General features: G+C 46.8%; 1 protein-coding gene across 1 annotated transcript in view; it reads right to left on the bottom strand.

Moving 5' to 3' along the window:
- The window catches only part of BTBD17 (BTB domain containing 17), a 73571-nt gene that overhangs the window by 11226 nt on the left and 43991 nt on the right, over nt 1-18354 (bottom strand). The window contains exon 2 of the mRNA XM_078650777.1: nt 9390-9666. Coding sequence (XP_078506903.1) covers nt 9390-9666 — 277 coding nt within the window. The remainder of the gene's footprint in view (nt 1-9389; nt 9667-18354) is intronic.

Below are 18354 nucleotides of genomic sequence, written 5' to 3'. Positions count from 1 at the left end.
ACATCACAGTAGGATCTATTCACGCTCCGCTTTGCTGGAGCTGCAATCACATCATACTGCTAGTTGTACGGTACTTGCTCCGGCAAGTTTACCATATAATCCCATCTTCAAATGTCCTTTCTGCAGTACCACGATTCCTATACATACTTCCAACACTCCAGCCAAACCAGCAACCCCTGCTAGAGAAACAGTTATTCTCATGGCGCTTATAAACGCACGCTCTGCATGCAAACATCGACAGGAAATAGCCTATCTAATAGTTGATAACAACTTAGACGTGCTGTTCATTACTGAGACATGGCTGGATGAGGCCTCTGACCCAGATTTAGTAGTTGCCGTACCCCAAGGTTACAACATATATCGTCAGGACAGAGTACGGAAACGAGGAGGCGGTCTGGCTATTATAGCCAGAGAGCGTTTTCCCATCAGAACGACAGCCATCCCCACTATGACTTGTGAAGCACTGCAGTTCAGTATAAGGATTAGTGCCCTCTACTACTTTAAGGGATTACTAATATATCGACCTCCAGGCACAAGGACTGCGTTCCTAGAAAATTTGAGTACAATAATGGAAACTCTAGTCAGAGAGGAGACTTGCACAATATTGGGTGATATTAATTTTCACCTAGACCAAGCGAATAATAAGGACACACAGGCCCTTATTGGATATAGTTGGCCTCAGACAACTGATCACTTCCTCGACCCATCTTGCAGGGCATATTTTAGATGCCGTTTTTTCAAATGAGGAGGGTCTGCAGATCTCCAAAATTCTTCCTATGCCCTGGACCGATCATCATGCCATTTTTAGTAAATTGACCATAAAAGATACTTCAATGAAAATGGCTACTATTTCTTCCTCTGCACCAATTAAAATCTGGAAAGATATTAACCAGACGGAGCTAGCTAATCTACTGGAGGACACGTGTCCGCAGCTCTCCCCTGATCCGAACGCTGCTATCCAACAGTTTCATGATTGGCTAGGTAATGCCACCAATAAGCTAGTACCTACAAAAACTTTATCTAAGAACAGAATGACACCATCTGCCCCCTGGTATACGGAGGAATTAAGAAGGCAGAAACAGCAGAATAGAAACAGGGAAAGACAGTGGCGAAGAAATTATGCGTCCGAGGACAAGGCTAAATACAAAGAATCTTTGACCAGGTACAAAACAATGATCACTGAAGCCAAAAAATCATTCTATTCGCTTAAAATAGAAAAAGCTAAAAATTCAAGTAGACAATTGTATGACATTACAAGACTCTTGACCGGTAATGTACCTGATTTGACTCCTCCAGCATCTCAATCATTTTGTGACTCATTGGCCAAATTCTTTTTTTCGAAAGTCAATGACATCTATCAGGCCTTTTCTTTAAATCCAACAATACCAGTTTATTTTGATCTGCCATCTGACAGGCTTATGGAAAGCTTCTCGGTGATCACTGAAGACCAGATTAAAAGGATCGTATCCTCAATTAAAACCGGATCAACATTAGACCCTTGCCCAGTCTCAGCCCTCCTACCAGTGATAGACATCCTTATTCCAGTCATTACCTCAGTCTGCAACCTGATACTTAGCTCAGGTACTTTTCCTGACTCCCTAAAAAACACGCTGGTAAAGCCCCTGCTGAAGAAATCAACTTTAGATAAGGCAGATGTAAAGAACTATAGGCCTATCGCGAGTTTACCTTTCCTTGCCAAGGTGATCGAAAAGTCCATGAATCAACAGTTAGTTGAATTTATAGAGAAACATCAACTACTGGACGAAACCCAATTCGGTTTTCGAAGATATCATGGCACAGAAACTGCCTTAATTAAGGCGGCAGATGACATCAGGGTAATTCGTGATCAAGGAGGGACAGCAGTACTCATACTGTTGGATCTGTCAGCGGCCTTCGACACGGTCGACCATAAGATCCTGGTCGACCGTGTCGAAAAGCTGGGTGGTCATCACCTAGCGAGAAATTTGATTGCATCTTTCCTAGCAGACAGATCACAGGTAGTCACCTTGGGCCCGTATCAATCAGCCAAACTGTCATTACCGTGTGGAGTGCCTCAGGGCTCATCCCTAAGTCCGACACTTTTCAATATCTATGTGTCGGACCTTGCTAATGTCATCAAAGCATATGGGATGAGCGTTACCTCCTACGCTGATGACACTCAACTTGTATTGGCTATTAAAGATAACGGACCCAGGGTGGCAGACAGTTTTAGGCATGGAATCATTGCAATCAAAGAGTGGATGTCACACAATTGCCTTAAACTTAACTCTGATAAGACGGAGGTGCTCATTTTTGGACATCTCCGTCCAGAGTGGTCAACAATCTGGTGGCGACCCGCCATGGGAGGCCCCCCGTGTCCAGTTACTAAGGCAAGGAACCTGGGAGTAATTTTTGATGCAGAATTAAATTTTGTGGCCCATGCCAACAAGGTAGCGGCAACAGCCCATTCTAAATTGAGGATGATCAGAAAAATCATTCCATACCTGCCTGGAACTGCCGCGAAAACTTTAATAAGCTCTCTAGTACTATCATCCCTTGACTACTGTAATGGTCTGTTTTTAAATGCCCAAGCCAGGACTATGAATAAACTGCAATCAGTACAGAATGCAGCGGCGCGTTTGCTTTCCAAAACACCTAAGTTCTCCCCGATATCGGACACTATTAAGAGATATCATTGGTTAACGATCCGAAATCGGATCAAATTTAAATCGCTTTGTATCATTTACAAAACACTCCATGACCAAGGACCAATTTTCTTCAAAGGTCTGCTGATACCTTATAAACCAGGCAGACAGCTTCGATCAGCCAATTTGAACCAACTTGTGGTCCCTCGAGTGAAAACAGTCTCCTGGGGAGACCGGCGTTTCACAGTTGCAGCCTCCAAATTATGGAATACTTTGCCACAGCACATTAAGATGTCCTCCTCACTCTTTCAGTTCCGTAAGGGGCTAAAGACGTGGCTCTTTGAGCAATAAGTATATATCATCTTCTGTGCCGCCAATGATATTTAGGGAATCTCATCAGCGCCAAGACGCCCACGGGTATACGTTGCGCTTAATAAATTGCAAAAAATAAATAAATAAATATTAGAATCACCTCTAACAATTGTCTTCTGGTGTAATGGCATAATTTAATATACTAAAGTGAAATGCGTTGCAGTAGCTACTTTATAAAGAAATACACTGTTTGGAATTTTGAAGTTACCTAATCATATATGTACTGGACCCTCGGAGCTAAGCAACAGCAGACCCCTCACCTTCTTCCCCCTGAGTGTCAGCTTCTGTTGCAGCGAGGACAAAACAACTGCAAAAACAAATGGCTTTGAAGTGAGCATGCTTTAAAACCTTTTGTTTTGCTTTTCGTAAAGAGCCTTTGGACCTGACCCTCTCAGTGTGGTCAGCCCCAAAATCTGCATTCACTGTCCTGTTTTCTTAACCCGTTTTGTTGGCTTTTAGATTTCTGTGTACTTGGTGGCCTGTTTACAGATATCCAGTACTGGTGGAAGAATACGCATTGTGTTGACGAGAGTGAAAAAGAGAAGGAACAAAGGAGCAGGAAGCTGTGGGGGGGAGTAACAACTACTGCACAGGCATCCAACAGAGGTCCAGGAGGGTAGGATATATGACATATTTTCAGGATAATCACTAATTGCCCAACACAACCTGTTTGGATGACAGCAATGGATGAAAAGAAGGGAGGAGTGTGGAGCTGTAGGGAGAGCAACTTGCACATGTGGTCACAGAAAATCACTTGTAAAAGCTGGAATGCAAAGTAAATAAGAAAGTAACTAAGGGGGCACTCAGAAGTTGTCTGAGTCGAGGGGACTACGAAAAGTAACGGAGAAGCCGGGAGCTGTCCGAGGCATGAAAAATAATTTATTAAAAAGTACAATTAATAATTAAGGTCTAGAAAGCCAAATACAATAGCAGAAAAAAAGGTGCAGGGAAAGGAGCGCAAGTCACACAGAGGCTGTGTAGGTGGGAGGGAATTAGAAAAGGAAAAGAAGAGCCATGGAGGAAGAAGAAACAAACAAAATGCACTGAGAGCGGCTACAAGCACCATAAACGCTGTTTACATTTTTTTAAATGAATCTTATAGAGCGTTTAGAAATGCATAAGTCAAAACTGCTGGCACACAGCCTCATGCACTATTCACATGAAATTAAAAGAACGTGCTAAAAACAAACAATAGTTCAGAGATACCAAGCCCCTGAGTGATGGGAAGCAACAGAACGTTGCAGAAAAGTATGAGGAGCGGGAGAGAAGGTGAGGAAACTTACAGTCTGTGGGTGACAGGGAGGAGGGGAATAAATTAACGAGAAGGATGGAATAAGGTGCAAAAAAGACATACAAGGAAGAGGCCAAAAATGAGGTAGAGCAACAAAAGAGTTGAAAATAAAAGCATAGGCACTTTCACATGAAGACAATGTTAAACGGGTGAGAAGCAATGAAAACGTTTTATGGTAGACAAACATGGATTGCAAAAACGCACATTAGGAAGAGAGCTAGGAAACGAGGTGCTGAAACAAAAAGAAACAAATAGTTCCTCGAATGTGAACAATTAAAAGGATACAAGTCATCCTGTCAAAACCAATGGTACATAAGCTATGCTCCAGGGGAGTCATAAACACAAGCAGAGGATGGGAAGCCATAGAAGTCGATGCAAGCAAATGAGTGACTAGAAACTAATCAATGGTAGGTAATGGGCAGGCTCCAAGACCATTGTAAGTTTTTGGTATGGTCCACCTGGGATGTTTTGCAAACAGACAGCCTAAAGCTGTCTCTGGTGTGACCTAAAAATGTGCATTTGCAGAGGAGTCTCCATTTCCCCCGGGCGGAATTCTACGCTATGTAGAAGTCCACAAAGTGAAAATAGAAGACCTTTGGAAATATCATTCTAGAAACTCTCTCATGACCGAACTTTTCAGGCTTACTACTGGAAATGTTGAACAGTAAAACATGTTAAAGTACGTCTGACAACATGGTAAATCTCTGCATATACTTTTAACTTTTTTTCATAAATAGGCCTTTAAGTCTTCTAGCTACAGTGCATGTAAATTAGACAAAACCGTCCAACTTCCACACAATCTTCTCTGCAATACACAATATTTAGTGCCACCCTCACTAAGGGCTGAACAGTATGTAGTCATACACCAGATAAGGAATATATGGTTATTTCATGGATTATTGATTTATTTTTTTAGATATTTCTAAATCCATTGTGGTCTATGTAAGGAAGGGAGGGCTGTGGCAGTGAGTCACATGTAAGATATACACTCAGAGATATTTAGAAAAAGAGTATATGTAAATAAACTAAATCAGCCGCGGTTCGTGCAGGTAATAGTGATGAGGCAGAGGGGCCGGGTAAGGGGAGATTTCGAGGGACGATGCAGATCGAAACTTAAATAAATAATACATTTTCCATCAGCATTGTCCAGTAGCGGTTCGTGCATGAGGGCGTCGGGGCAGAGCCCCGCCAGTCTCAAGAGGATGGAGAAGGAGATTAGACTGGTCAGAGGCTGCGGCACTTACACTGTACATTCTGGTAGCAGTGCAGCCTTGACAGCTCTGTACAAACACACGCTTCGCATGCGTGGTGGGCGACTTTAATACTGCCCAAATCCCGCATGTGCAGTGTGTGTCTGTGAGGCAGTGGTGAGGGCAAGCTGGCGCTACTTACAGGAGTAGTTTTTCCAGTACTCTGGTCTGGAGGCAGACGGGTACAGTAAGGGTACCTCTGCGGCAGACCGGTACAGCAAGGGTACCTCTGCCTGGCACAGTAAGGGTGCCTGAGCCAAAGACCTGGAGCCGCAGGGAGGTTCCGGGAAAACCGCGATGGCGCCCCGTTAGTCCTTCGGGCGGTTGGGGGGTCTGACCAACTGGGGGTGTGCCATACCACGCTCCGCCCTGAAAGGGGCGGGAGTATAAGACATGATCACGTGATCCGTAAGGGAATCAGCAAAGGCTGCACTGTCCGGGCATCGACCCACCGTGCCCGCTGGCTCATAAGGCGGGCGGGGCAGCGAGGGGCTGCCTGCCCTGGATCGCCCGTAAGATAACCCACTAAAACAGCATACTTTTGTTGTATGAAAATAAACCTGCAGCAGTTCTTTACCCATAACAATGTGTCCTGTGTAATCATTATATGGGCAAGTGTATGATATGCAAGGGGGAGCATTTGACGGTGTGGGCACTATGCTGCTGCCAGCGTCCCCCACACAGGGACATCAGCAGGGCAGCCCCCTTAGTGCCCATTAGTCGGAGCACCCCCCCTTTCTTTCAGTCCTCGTAGAGGGGGAGGCTCGGGCAGTGCACCAGCCCCTCCTCTGGCCGGGTGCACCAGTCAGTGACGTGCATCCCGGGGAGGGCGCGTTGGGGGCGGGCTGGGTATTTAGGCCCCAGCAGCCCAGTATGCAACCTCTTTGCCGGTTGTCCTGCCCTCCTGGCTGTTTCCCGGCCGGACCCTGTTCCGGTCGTCCTGCGCCTGCCTGCCTCGCTGCACCCACCCTATCCTCGTACCCAGCAGCTGGGCAGGTGGCATGCTGATTTGGACGTTCTAATGTTTTCTTTTGTGTTGCAGGCGGAGTTACAGGGCGATCTGGAGGCAGACGAGTACAGTAAGGGTACCTCTGCAGCAGACCGGTACAGTAAGGGTACCTCTGCCTGACACAGTAAGGGTGCCTGAGCCAAAGACCTGGAGCCGCAGGGAGGTTCCGGGAAAACAGCGACGGCGCCCCGTTAGTCCTTCGGGCGGTTGGGGGGCCTGACCAACCGGGGGAGTGCCATACCACGCTCCGCCCTGAAAGGGGCGGGAGTATAAGACATGATCACGTGATCCCTAAGGGGATCAGCAAAGGCTGCACTGTCCGGGCGTCGACCCACCGTACCGCTGGCTCATAAGGGGCTGCCTGCCCTGGATCGCCCGTAAGATAACCCACTAAAACGGCATACTTTTGTTGTATGAAAATAAACCTGCAGCAGTTCTTTACCCATAACAATGTGTCCTGTGTAATCATTATATGGGCAAGTGTATGATATGCAAGGGGGAGCGGATGACGGTGTGGGCACTATGTTGCCGCCATCTGTGTAACAAGATGGCGCAGCGCCACTCCCGCCTGTTTCTATAAATAAGACAGAGATACATATTTCCTTTGTAGACACTGGGTGCGTGGTGAGTGGATGTGTCAGAGTGGGGCCGCCTGCCATGCTGCTGCGGGGTTCTAGCAGCCAGCTACCTGGGTTGCTGTAGCAGCCCCCCAGCAGAAGTGTAAATAACTTGTATGCTGTCAGGGACTTGGCCAATGGAAGCGTACAGTGCACCCCTACCTCCCCCAAGAAAGTCAGGAAGGACTGATGCTCGCTCCATCTTTCTGGCCACTTTTTTTTGTTTCTGGTTCCTACCCACTTCACATGCTTAATGGAGCTTTCCTCTATCAGGGCCAGGTCAAAGAGCAGAGTTAAGGGTGCATCTCAGTCTTCTGCTGGAGAAGCCTCGAAAAGGAACATTTAGAACATTTGCAAAGGTGATTAATCAACAACCATAAGCTGTCTTTAGATCTTAAACCTCACATTGGGGCCACTTCTTAAAATGTTTTCTAGGTGTTATTGTGACTAACGCCTGGAATATTCATAATTTGTGAATGCCTAAGTTACTCATGGGAGGATGTTGTTCACATGTGCACACATTACGTACTGGTAAGATCCCAGTGGATGTGTAGAAGTGGTTGTTCTCAGGAAAACGACAGATAAATTCAGCAATGTGTAGCAAATGTGGGCTTTCATTTTCCTTGTTTCCGCAAAAAAAGTAAAGCATTTCCAAACTTCAGCCCCATCTGATAAAACAGCTTTGTATTCCTGTCATAGCCCTTATCTTCCTAGCACCGATATAAGTGTTTACATTGGGAAGGCGGAATAATTACTTTCATTACTGGTCCTGGGACACCGCCGGCATCATAAAAGTATTACAGGGGTCGGCACAACCCGAGTTCAACCTTGAAAATCTTTTCGAGAGTTTTTTGTTTAAAATATGTGATGTTGGGCCTGCTCCAAAAGCATTCAACTGACAGTATTGTGTGATGTGTGTTGTGACAAGTATTCTCCCAACAACCAACCGTTGTTCTGTTTGATGTCCTGTGTGTTGTTGTTGTGTTCTGTGTTACTATTGTGTTCTGTGTGGTTTCCTGTGTATTACGGTTGTGCTCTGTGTAAGGTCCTGTGTGTTACTGTTGTGTTCTGTGTGATGTCCTGTGTGTTACTGTTGTGTTCTGTGTAATATCCTGTGTGTTACTGTTTTGGACTTTTACGCCCACTACTTTCAGATCCCACCAGCCGCCACTGGACACACAGACCTCTGTAGGAAGCAAATTAACCCCCTGAGCAATCTTGCCACCGTCCTCAGTGGCAGCCCCCTTTCGGGCATACATTAAAGCTGCCCCCTTTCGGCTATACATTAAAGCTGCCATCTACTTCCAGAAGCGACGGTGGCTTCTGTTGTCATGACCCTGCCTGAGTAAGCAGGTGCCCTTTTCAGGACATCACCTTCTGATGTCTTCAACCATGACTGTACCAGCCTAGAGCTTGGGTGGTTTACCGATCTCCCCCCCCCCCCCCCCCCCCCCCCAATGTCCCACCGGCTCCCTTGACACATCGCTTTATAGATACTGAACAGAGGAGCTGCGGATTAACCACGGCCTCTGATGTGCTCCTTTGGGGCCTTGAAACCCGATAGGCTGAGCGCGCTGCCAGACTCCTTAGAAAGTTCCCTTAAAACACGAGTGTTTGTTAATGTTTTTGTCTCGGTGTTCCAGCATCATACACAGTGTTCCCAACATGTTTATACGGATACACACGAAGGTACGAAATAGCATCAGGACAGCTCAGTGAGTTCAGGTGCCAGTTGAAGAGCTGCTGTGTAACAGTGACTTTGCAGCATAGAGCTTCATAGCGCTTCAGCTTAAACTTCTACTTTCTAAGCGCTGAAAATTACAGATGATGAGAGCAGTACCACATCTATTAAATATATTAAAACATCCATAAGCAAGAGTGAATATCACCCTCTATTCGGACAGAACTCTTTAGCGGCCGGGCGCCTCAACATCTGCATTCATGACTGTCAAATTTAAATGGAACGCCCCTCTACCTTCAAAATTCACCGGCCGCCCCTGGCATCATCCCTCGAAATCCGCCCTTACCCGGCCCCATTGCCCCACTTCTGTTACCTGCACGGACCACAGCTGAAATAAATACATACAAGTGGTGGCTTCCTTTTGTTATTCAGGCCATTTGAGAATTCAGAATTGCAAATGTACAAATGCAACTTTTCTTTCAAAATCATGTGGAATATGGTTGACTTGTCCAGGCCTACTTTTATTTCAATGTCCTTGATCGTACCTAATGAATTTTTCAAACAGTTGAGCGCAGTCCGCTGGTTCCTGCAAGGTCACTACAGTTTGGTTGTGAAAGAGGTCCTCGAAGACATCGCTCTGGAGGGCCAGCAGCAGCTGGTGGGTGTGGTAGACGCGCACCTCATCCGAATTGATAGTAAGTACCTTGATGGTGGAGTCGCTGGCATTGCCGTTCTGAAGCAGCTCCTGCAGCCGCTGGATCAGCATCAGGGAGTGGTTGATGACAGCTGTCGGAGCTTCCAGAACAACATCAGCTTTATGGGCTGTAGAAAAAACACAACAATATTAGAAATGATGTTAGGAGAACCCCCGCTTCACAGTGATAAATGATACAAAATAAAGTTTTGAACCTGAGGACTGAAAAAGTGGATGTACCATTCAATACCAGAAACCACTCCATAGGCAATGGGGACAAAAAGAGATGGAGAAGTTAGAGGTACGAGATTTAAGCCTGTGGATTTTTGCAAAAGATTTAGGGCTATATTTATCAAGTGGTCTTGTTGCACTTGCATCACGCAACGGGGTGCAAGCGTGACGCAACTACTAAGCGTGATTTATCGAGCCACGCAAGACCACATTGCGTGGCCCTGAGTGGCGGCTTGATAAATCTGAATTAACAATGCAGCGCAAATCGCTGCATTGCATTACTCTGCCGCTATGAGGCGTTCTATGTGTGGTGCATGGGTGTTCTCACACAACACCAATTAATTTTTATGCATTCCCAGATTTACTATACGTGGTAGACCTGGGAATGCGCCAAAACTGGTGGAAAAATATGTTAATTTCTCCTTGTTGTTTCCTCTTTGTATCTGTGCTACATTTTGCAGCACACATAGAAAGAGGAAAATTCATCAAGGGATTAATTTTGTGCAGGAAGGTGATCTTTCCTGCAGAAAATCAATTCTGTTTACAGTGCATGCACCATGGTGCAAAGGTGCCGGCATTGGCACTGGGCAACAAATTGTGTGACAACGCTGGGAAATGACAAAAATGCACTGTATATTGCTAAATATGCACATTCCTGCCCTTTCCCTGTCACACAGTCCAGCAAATTGACTTGCTGCGCTGCACTGCACTGCATGACTATTTGATAAACATGTTGTTTAAATTTCTAGTGGAATCAAGGAAAACAGTGCACAAATCAATGCTCCAAAGGGAACCAAGAGAGTTGTAATCACCAAATAACTCCCATATGATTGAGTCCATGAAACAGCCTTTCGTAATTTTTGCAATGCCTGCAAAACAAGTCTCAAATGTGAAAGGTATGCAAACAAAACGTTAATAAACATTATCAATAATATTTTTATTTGTCTATCAAAAATGTTCGCCCTGTTAAATAAGACAACTATTGCCACCCAAATAATGATGTGTCCTAATATGATATAAATATACCACACACAACGACATACATCACATTCTCATCCATCTACCTGCCCCAGTCCTTACACAATGAGTAGTTCTGCTCCACAGAAACTAATCACCCAGCTAAGTCTAAAATGTTCCCCCAAGATGGTGTCCATTACCCATAATGCATAAATGGAAGAACTATTCATGACCACATCCTGTAGCTTTTTTTTCTGCACTACAGAATGTTGTACCAAGCAAGTTTCCATTGTAGGTACTGTTTTTATTTTTTTTAAATGTTGTTTTTCTCTTGGGAGACTTGCTGTAGCAGTCTATTTAGATTCTCCTGCTTTGGAAAACAGGTGCGGATCTGTTATTCAGCATTTCAAGGACGAAAAGCTTCTTTTTTGCAGATGGGCTACATTTCCAGTTTGCCTAATGCTCACGCCGGGACATTGCCTGATTTCAAGATGGTGGCTCCTGCGTGAGATCAGAAGCCGCGTAGTTTAGTTACTATAGTAACCACTGGGAATCGGGAAATGTGCCCAAATTCAGCGTTTTCTGCCTTATGGAACAAACAATTCCCTCCACAAATGCGACAGCAGTCCCTACTGTGGATTCCGTGCACCTAATGATTATTGGAGCAGTCCAAGCTTCCTTTTAAATTAAGGGAAATGGATGGCCCTCCTTCTAAAACTCTGAGGCTGCACGTGGATGATCCTCATTTGGAGGATTTACCCTTTAAGTTACTGTAGAAAGCTGGCTCTTTATATACTATACCAAAGTGAGGTATAGTGTGCACAGAGTCCAGTGGAACCCCAGAGGTAGGCAGAGGTAAAGTTAGATAGCACCTCACTCTTCTATTTGTGGGAGTGTGGTCGAGCAGTAAGGCAGTATCATAGGGCAGTGTTAAGCATTTGTAGTACACACTCAGTCAGCAAATTAATTTACACACTCAAAGACTGAATATCAGACCAATTGTTTTTGTATAAAAATATTCTTTCAGTTATTTAATTTCCTAGAACCAAGCAAGCCTGGCATAGGTACGTGATAAATACTTTGCAATAAATATACAGTTGGAATACAGTTTGGATTGTAATTGTATATGCACTTTGTTTTGACTTAAAGTATGGTTTCAGAGAAATGCAATACTTTGTAAATACAGTACATAGACTTGAATGGGCTTTTCAGTAAAATTACAGGTAAGTTTCTTTTTAGGTTACTTTTCTTACTCAGAGTAGTATACCTGAATACTACTCTGGGACATTTCCTGCAAACAGGTAAGTAAGATCGTTTTTTGTTAGTTAGTGCAATTTTAAAGAATTTCTTTAGGTTTTCAAACTCCAAGAAAAACAGTCAATGTTATCCTATGGAGGAAAATAGTGTTATCAGTTTTAAGGTAAGTACTTGGTAGTGGGAGTTGAGGTGCTGGGGGTAAACTCAGGGGTCCCCCAGGGTCAAGGATGCACTCTTGTTAAACCCTCAGCAGTACTCTGCACCCGGCTGCCCTAGTGCTGCTGGGAGTTTGAGTGCTGAGGCTCAATATTATCCAATGGGGAATATGGACCCTCTGGTAGGTGGCTGTTGATTAGCAGGCCACTTGGGTGTGGGAGAAAAGCTTCTGGACTTTAGCTTAGGGCAAATGGGGAAACAAAGTAGTACCAAAGGTGCTCCCTCAGCGGCACTAGGGCGGCCTGGTGCCGAGTGCTCTTTCGACGTTAGGTTCCCAGTTGTTTTTAATGGGGAACCTCCGTTTTGCAAAGGCACTGCCGGCTTGGGGATGAAGGTCTTCTGGGTGCGAGAGGTAAGTTGGGAAGTTAGGGGTTGGTTAGGCACCGTCCGTTTGGGCACACAAGGCAGTGGGGCTTGGGTTGCAGGGGTGCCTCTTGAGGTGGGTTCTTCTTACCAGCTCCAGGCCGCGGTTGGCGGGACCTTCTGGATTTAGACTGCATACGTCGGCTGGAGACTTGAGGCAGGTCAGGGGTCTCTGGATATCGGGTCAGGATCGCCGGGGAGACCTCCCCTGGGTGTATTCCCACTCAAGCTCGGGCCGTGGACGGCGGGTGCAGAGTGGGGCGGATTTGCAGTGTCTGCCAGAGCCAGAGGTTGCAGATGAACAAATCCGGTGTTCACGGGAGACAAAATCTTTAGGGTCGAAGGTAGGCAGGTCCTCTGGAGTTTTCGAGGTAGCTCTGCAGGACACACCGGGATTTTGCAGGTGCAGGTTTGAGGGGGAGACAGGCCAGTAGGGCTGGGGTGAAGTCAGTAGGCGTCTTCCTCTTGTTAGCTGCTGCATGGCTGATTGGTCCTTCTTCTTCTTCTGCTTCTTGTAGTTTCTTCTTGTCTGAGGAAGCAAGGTTTAGGGATGCCTCTCTATAGTAGATTTAGGGGCGTTACAGGTATGTAAAAGGCAGGGACCAATGGGTCCCTTCCCTGGGGTGGGCACATACCCTATGATTCCACCCTCCAGTGGGAGGGGGGCATGGACCTGTCCCTGGTTGGCTGAGTCCCCCCATCTGCAAGATGGCGGGGACTGGGAGTTGTGCTTCACCTCCGCCTCCCCCACCTGAGGGGTGGAGTTGACAGAGGCGGGCGCACCTCTCTTCCTCACTTGTTTTTCCAGCGGGTTCTCCTGACCAAAATGGGGGTCAGATCCAGTGGGGACCAGTTGCTGACAGCAGCAAGTAGTCTGGGGAAGCTCACAAAGGCGGCAAGCCTTTGAAGCTTCCCCTTCGTGAACCCTGCCCATCCTGTGGGAGAAGACTTGGCACCTCATCCCAGTATGTGCATTGTTTCAGGCCCCAGAGAGCAGCAGGCTCTCGACCCAGGGGTCCAGAAACATATCTAGTGGTGGCAGCATAAATCAGCTACTCAGCCTGGTCACTAGTGGTGGGTTTATTTTCCGGGGGCATCTCTAAGATGCCCTCTGTGTGCATTTTTCATTAAATCCCACACTGGCATCAGTGTGGGTTTAATGTGCTGAGAAATTTGATACCAAACATCTCAGTTTCAGTGTAGTCATTGTGGTGCTGCGGAGTTCGTAATGACAAACTCACAGCACCATATTCTTAATGGCAGACTGCACTTACAATGTCTAAGAATGGACTTAGACACTATAGGGGTACAGGGCTCATGCACCTGTACACTCACCACTGGTATAGTTCACTCAGCTAGAGGGGTGACTGATATCTGCCAGGGCAGTGGGTTGCAGGCATTGTCGACTCTTCACTTTGTTCTGGACCACAACATGCAGCCTGCAAAGGCAGTGTGTGTGTAAGGGTAGAGGACCTCTAAGGGTGGCACAATAAGTGCTGCAGACCTTAGAGGCCTTCTCTGGTCACAGTGCCCTGGGTACCTGTCATACCATTTACCATGGTCTGATCTGTGGCCAGAGATGCCAATTGGGGTTAGGCTTCATTGCAGTGTTAGGGAAAGAACATATGCTCTGGGTACCTGATTAGTAGGAGCCCAGGGCACACTCAGTCAAAGCACATTAGCAATTCAGCAAAAAGTGGGGGCAACCATGCAGAAAGAGGGCACTCTCTCACAGTTACCCTACGAGGGTTTCAAGATCTTTGGCCAACACCTTGAGGACATAGTTAAGCAGGCCGTGGAGAACAAGAAATTGGTCACTCCTGTATGTCACTCTACTAAGGACATGGGATTTTGTTATAGAAGAATGTTTCCACCGCCTCAGGCCAAGGTGAATAAGCAGCCCTTTCAAGGCAGGGATCGTGGCTGGTGCACCATATACTTTCATGCCGCACTTGTCAGGGTCTGACTACGGTGCCTGCCTAGAAGAATGACGACATCTCCCAGAATGCCTAGCGTGGTGTGGGACGGATTTCGGAAGGCATAAAGACCTATGGGTGCCTGGGATCAGCGCACGTGATTTGTCCTTTGAGATTTTGAAGTTGCGGACGCCTTGTCCCCGCGGAGTTGCTGGGGAAGTGCGGTTCGTCTGCTCTGTGGCTGCGGAGCAAGTTGTGTGTCGAGTGTTTGTATCGACGTGAATAGACAGTTACCGGCTGGTGCTGTCTTTTGTTTTACCCGCGAGGTGCGTGAGACGCTTGGATTGCCCCCTCCGCGCTCTTGCGGTAATTGGTTATCTTTGATGGTGAGACGCCGGAGACGCCTGGATTGCCCCCTCCGTGTCTCTCACAGAACGCGGTTCATAAACCGCTTTACAATCACCGGCTGGTGCTGTGTTCAAGGGGAGACGCGTGAGACGCCGGTTTGCACCCTCCGCGCTCTTAAATGTTTCAGTTCTTACTTTTGGGTGTTTCGTGGAGACGCTTGGATTGCACCCTCCACATGCACTAAGACTACTTGATTTACTCTCGGCTGAGAGCATCAAACAGGAGCCGCTTGGATTGCACCCTCCTGATTCTTGTACTTGGTGTTGCATTACTTTCCCTCTCTTTCAGGAAGAGCCGGTAGGCTACATTTGATTTTGATTATATTATCATTTCGTTTGGAACAGTGAATCACTGCCCTTATTATCTACTTGGGGAATAGGAGAGATATCGATCCGTCAAGACTGTGATAAAGAATTCCTTTCGGTATCCCTTCTCTTGGCACCTGGTGAGTGTTTGTGGGTTATGAGAAAGGGTGAATGACGTACATGACTTACAGAGTATATAGGAGGGCACTAATTGTTATTTCATTTCCTCAGCAAGAGAAGGGTTTCAGCAGAGGGAAGGGGTCGCCTCCTGAGCATTATCAGGTGAGGGTTAAAAAAGCATTATAGAGATAGAACAGGGAGGTAGTGAGGTTGTGGACTAACGTATGCCCTCTTTTGTTACAGGTCCCTATCCCTGCTGCTCCTACCCCTACCTTTCCCTCGCCTGACTGCCTTGAGCTCTGGAAGTTACTGATAGTCAGAGTGCAGGGACATCTGGAGGTGGACCCCATTTGAGCATCGTTCCGACCCCGAGGAGCAGCAGCCGTGACAGAATCACGTGCCCACGTTTAAATACTCCTCCTGGTCGGAAGGATTTTCAATTATGGCTTCTATGGATGATGTGCTTCAGGTCTTGCTGTTAGTACAGCAAGAACTAGCAACGTCTAAGGCAGAGACCACCGCCTTAAGGGAAAGACTAGATCGCCAACAGGCTAATCCTTTTGATGCTGCGTCAGGAGGTCGGTCGATACAGGTAACCGTTCCTCCACCGATACCCCTAGCTAGTCCCGAAAGATACTCGGGTGACCCACAGAAGATTCAGGCTTTTCTGACCCAAATCACCCTCCATTTTTCGTGCAGGCCAGCATCATTTCCCAACAACATGTCCCGAGTGGCGTTCGCCATCTCCTATTTGTCGGGGGATGCAGCGAACTGGGCTGTTCCTTTCGTCAGAAATGACGACCCTATATTGAACGACTGGTCTGCCTTTCGCAGAGAGTTTGAACGTGTATTCGAACGGAGAGCAACTACACTAAGCGCAGACAGGGAGCTATTGGAGCTCCGACAAGGGAGGAAAGATCTTGTGTCTTACATGACCACTTTTAATCGACTAGTGGCCGAAACTGCATGGCCCGAAGAAAAAAGGATGGCGTTGTACTACCAGGGACTGTCGGATGAGTTAAAAGATGTGATAGCACAGATTGACCCACAACCCACAACATGTATTGCCTGATTAACCTCACGTTACATTTAGACCATCGTCTGGGAGAGAGGGGAGGTGATCGCAGAAAACATTATAGGCCTTCCGGAACCATGGGGCAAGTAACGCCACCTGGCACAAGGACCGGTGACAGTAACCCAGAGCCGATGGATGTCGGTGCCATCCGATCACCTTTGACCAGGGCAGAACGAGAGAGCCACCGCACACAGGGGCTTTGTATGTATTGTGGGAAGAAGGGACATTATGTCAAGGAATGTCCCCTCAAACCAAAAAGACCTAAGTCCTTTTTCTCTGGAAAGAAAGTGGCTCTCACCGCTGTCAATCCAGAGAGAAACGCCGAAAATGTTTCTTCAAATAAAGGGTCGGAAACAAAGGAATGGAGGCTGACCTCGTTGGCTTCTACCGAAAACAAAACCCCAGTTACGGACAACTCTTTGTCCACGTTGTTACAATCCAAGGGTAAAGAGCACATAGTGTGGAGCATGGTAGATTCGGGGGCGACTGGGAACTTCGTGGATGAGGGATTGGTGCGTCGTTTGGGTTTAGGAAGAGTATCTACTGCCAACCCAGAAACCGTGCTGGCCGTGGATGGTACTCCCTTAAAATCCGGCCCTATAATTGAGCATACTGAGGAAGTGATGCTGATATTAGAGAACAGTACCGTCAAACATGTTGAGAGCATAGTGCTGAATATTATTGAGGCTCCGCAATACGAGTTAATACTAGGAATCCCATGGCTGGAAAAGCACAATCCTTCTATAGATTGGAGGGAGAAAACCGTGGGTTTTCATTCAGAGGAGTGTCAGAGCATTTGCATGAATACGCCTACATCACACACTCTAGCACTAACACAGATTATGCACTTAGCCACAGCAGCGGAAAAAGCAACCATCTTGCCTACTGCTTACCTCAAGTACAGAGAGGTTTTCAGCGAAACCCAGGCCGAAGTGCTCCCTCCACATCGGGAGTACGACTGCCGAATAGACCTGGTTGAAGGTGCCGTTGTTCCGTCTTGCAGGGTGTACGCCTTGTCCGAACCTGAGTCCAAACACCTGCAAGAACATTTGGCACACTTTAGTGCTATAGGTTTCATCAGACCCTCCAGGTCTCCAGCGGCATCACCTCTGTTCTTTACATCGAAGGCCAACGGGGAGCTGCGCACCCTTATTGACTATCGCCAGCTAAATAAACAGACTATTCGGAACCGGTATCCTCTTCCACTCATCCCTGTTCTTCTGGACCAGGTGAGGGAGGCAGTGATCTATACTAGGTTGGACCTCCGTGGTGCCTATCACCTGGTCAGAATCCGCAGTGGTGATGAGTGGAAGATGGCCTTTAAGACCCGATATGGTCTTTTTGAGTATCTGGTAATGCCGTTCGGGCTTTGTAATGCTCCGGCAGCATTCCAGTACTTTCTTAACGATGTGTTGAAAGAATATCTGGATCAGTTTGTCATCGTGTATATCGATGACATTCTGGTCTATTCAGACTCACAAACACAACACGTCAGTCATGTACTCCTGGTTTTACAGAAGTTGCTAGAACACCATCTCTACTGTAAACTCAGTAAATGTGAGTTCAGTGTGGATGAGGTGGAATTTCTGGGGGTTATACTGACACCGAGAGGTTTCCACATGGCAGAGAGGAAGATTGAAGCGGTGCATGCTTGGCCGGTGCCAACCAGTGTGAAAGAGGTGCAGTGTTTCCTTGGCTTCGCCAATTATTATAGCCGATTTATCTCCCAGTTCTCCTTGCTGGCCTCTCCCATCACTAAACTACTGAGAAAAGGGGTTCCTTTCCAATGGAATACCGAAGCCATGGAGGCCTTTGTGTTACTGAAGAAGGCATTTGTTACTGCCCCAATATTGAAACATCCTCAATTGGACCTGCCCTTTATAGTAGAGGCGGATGCCTCTGATTCAGCGGTGGGGGCAGTTCTATCACAAAGGGACAGGGAGACAAGTCAGTTGCATCCGGTTGCCT

The sequence above is a fragment of the Lissotriton helveticus genome, chromosome 7 (genome assembly GCF_964261635.1).
Source record: "Lissotriton helveticus chromosome 7, aLisHel1.1, whole genome shotgun sequence".
NCBI classification, from domain to species: Eukaryota; Metazoa; Chordata; class Amphibia; order Caudata; family Salamandridae; genus Lissotriton; species Lissotriton helveticus.
Note: the sequence above shows the minus strand (reverse complement) of the source record. Positions and strands in the feature narration are given on the sequence as shown.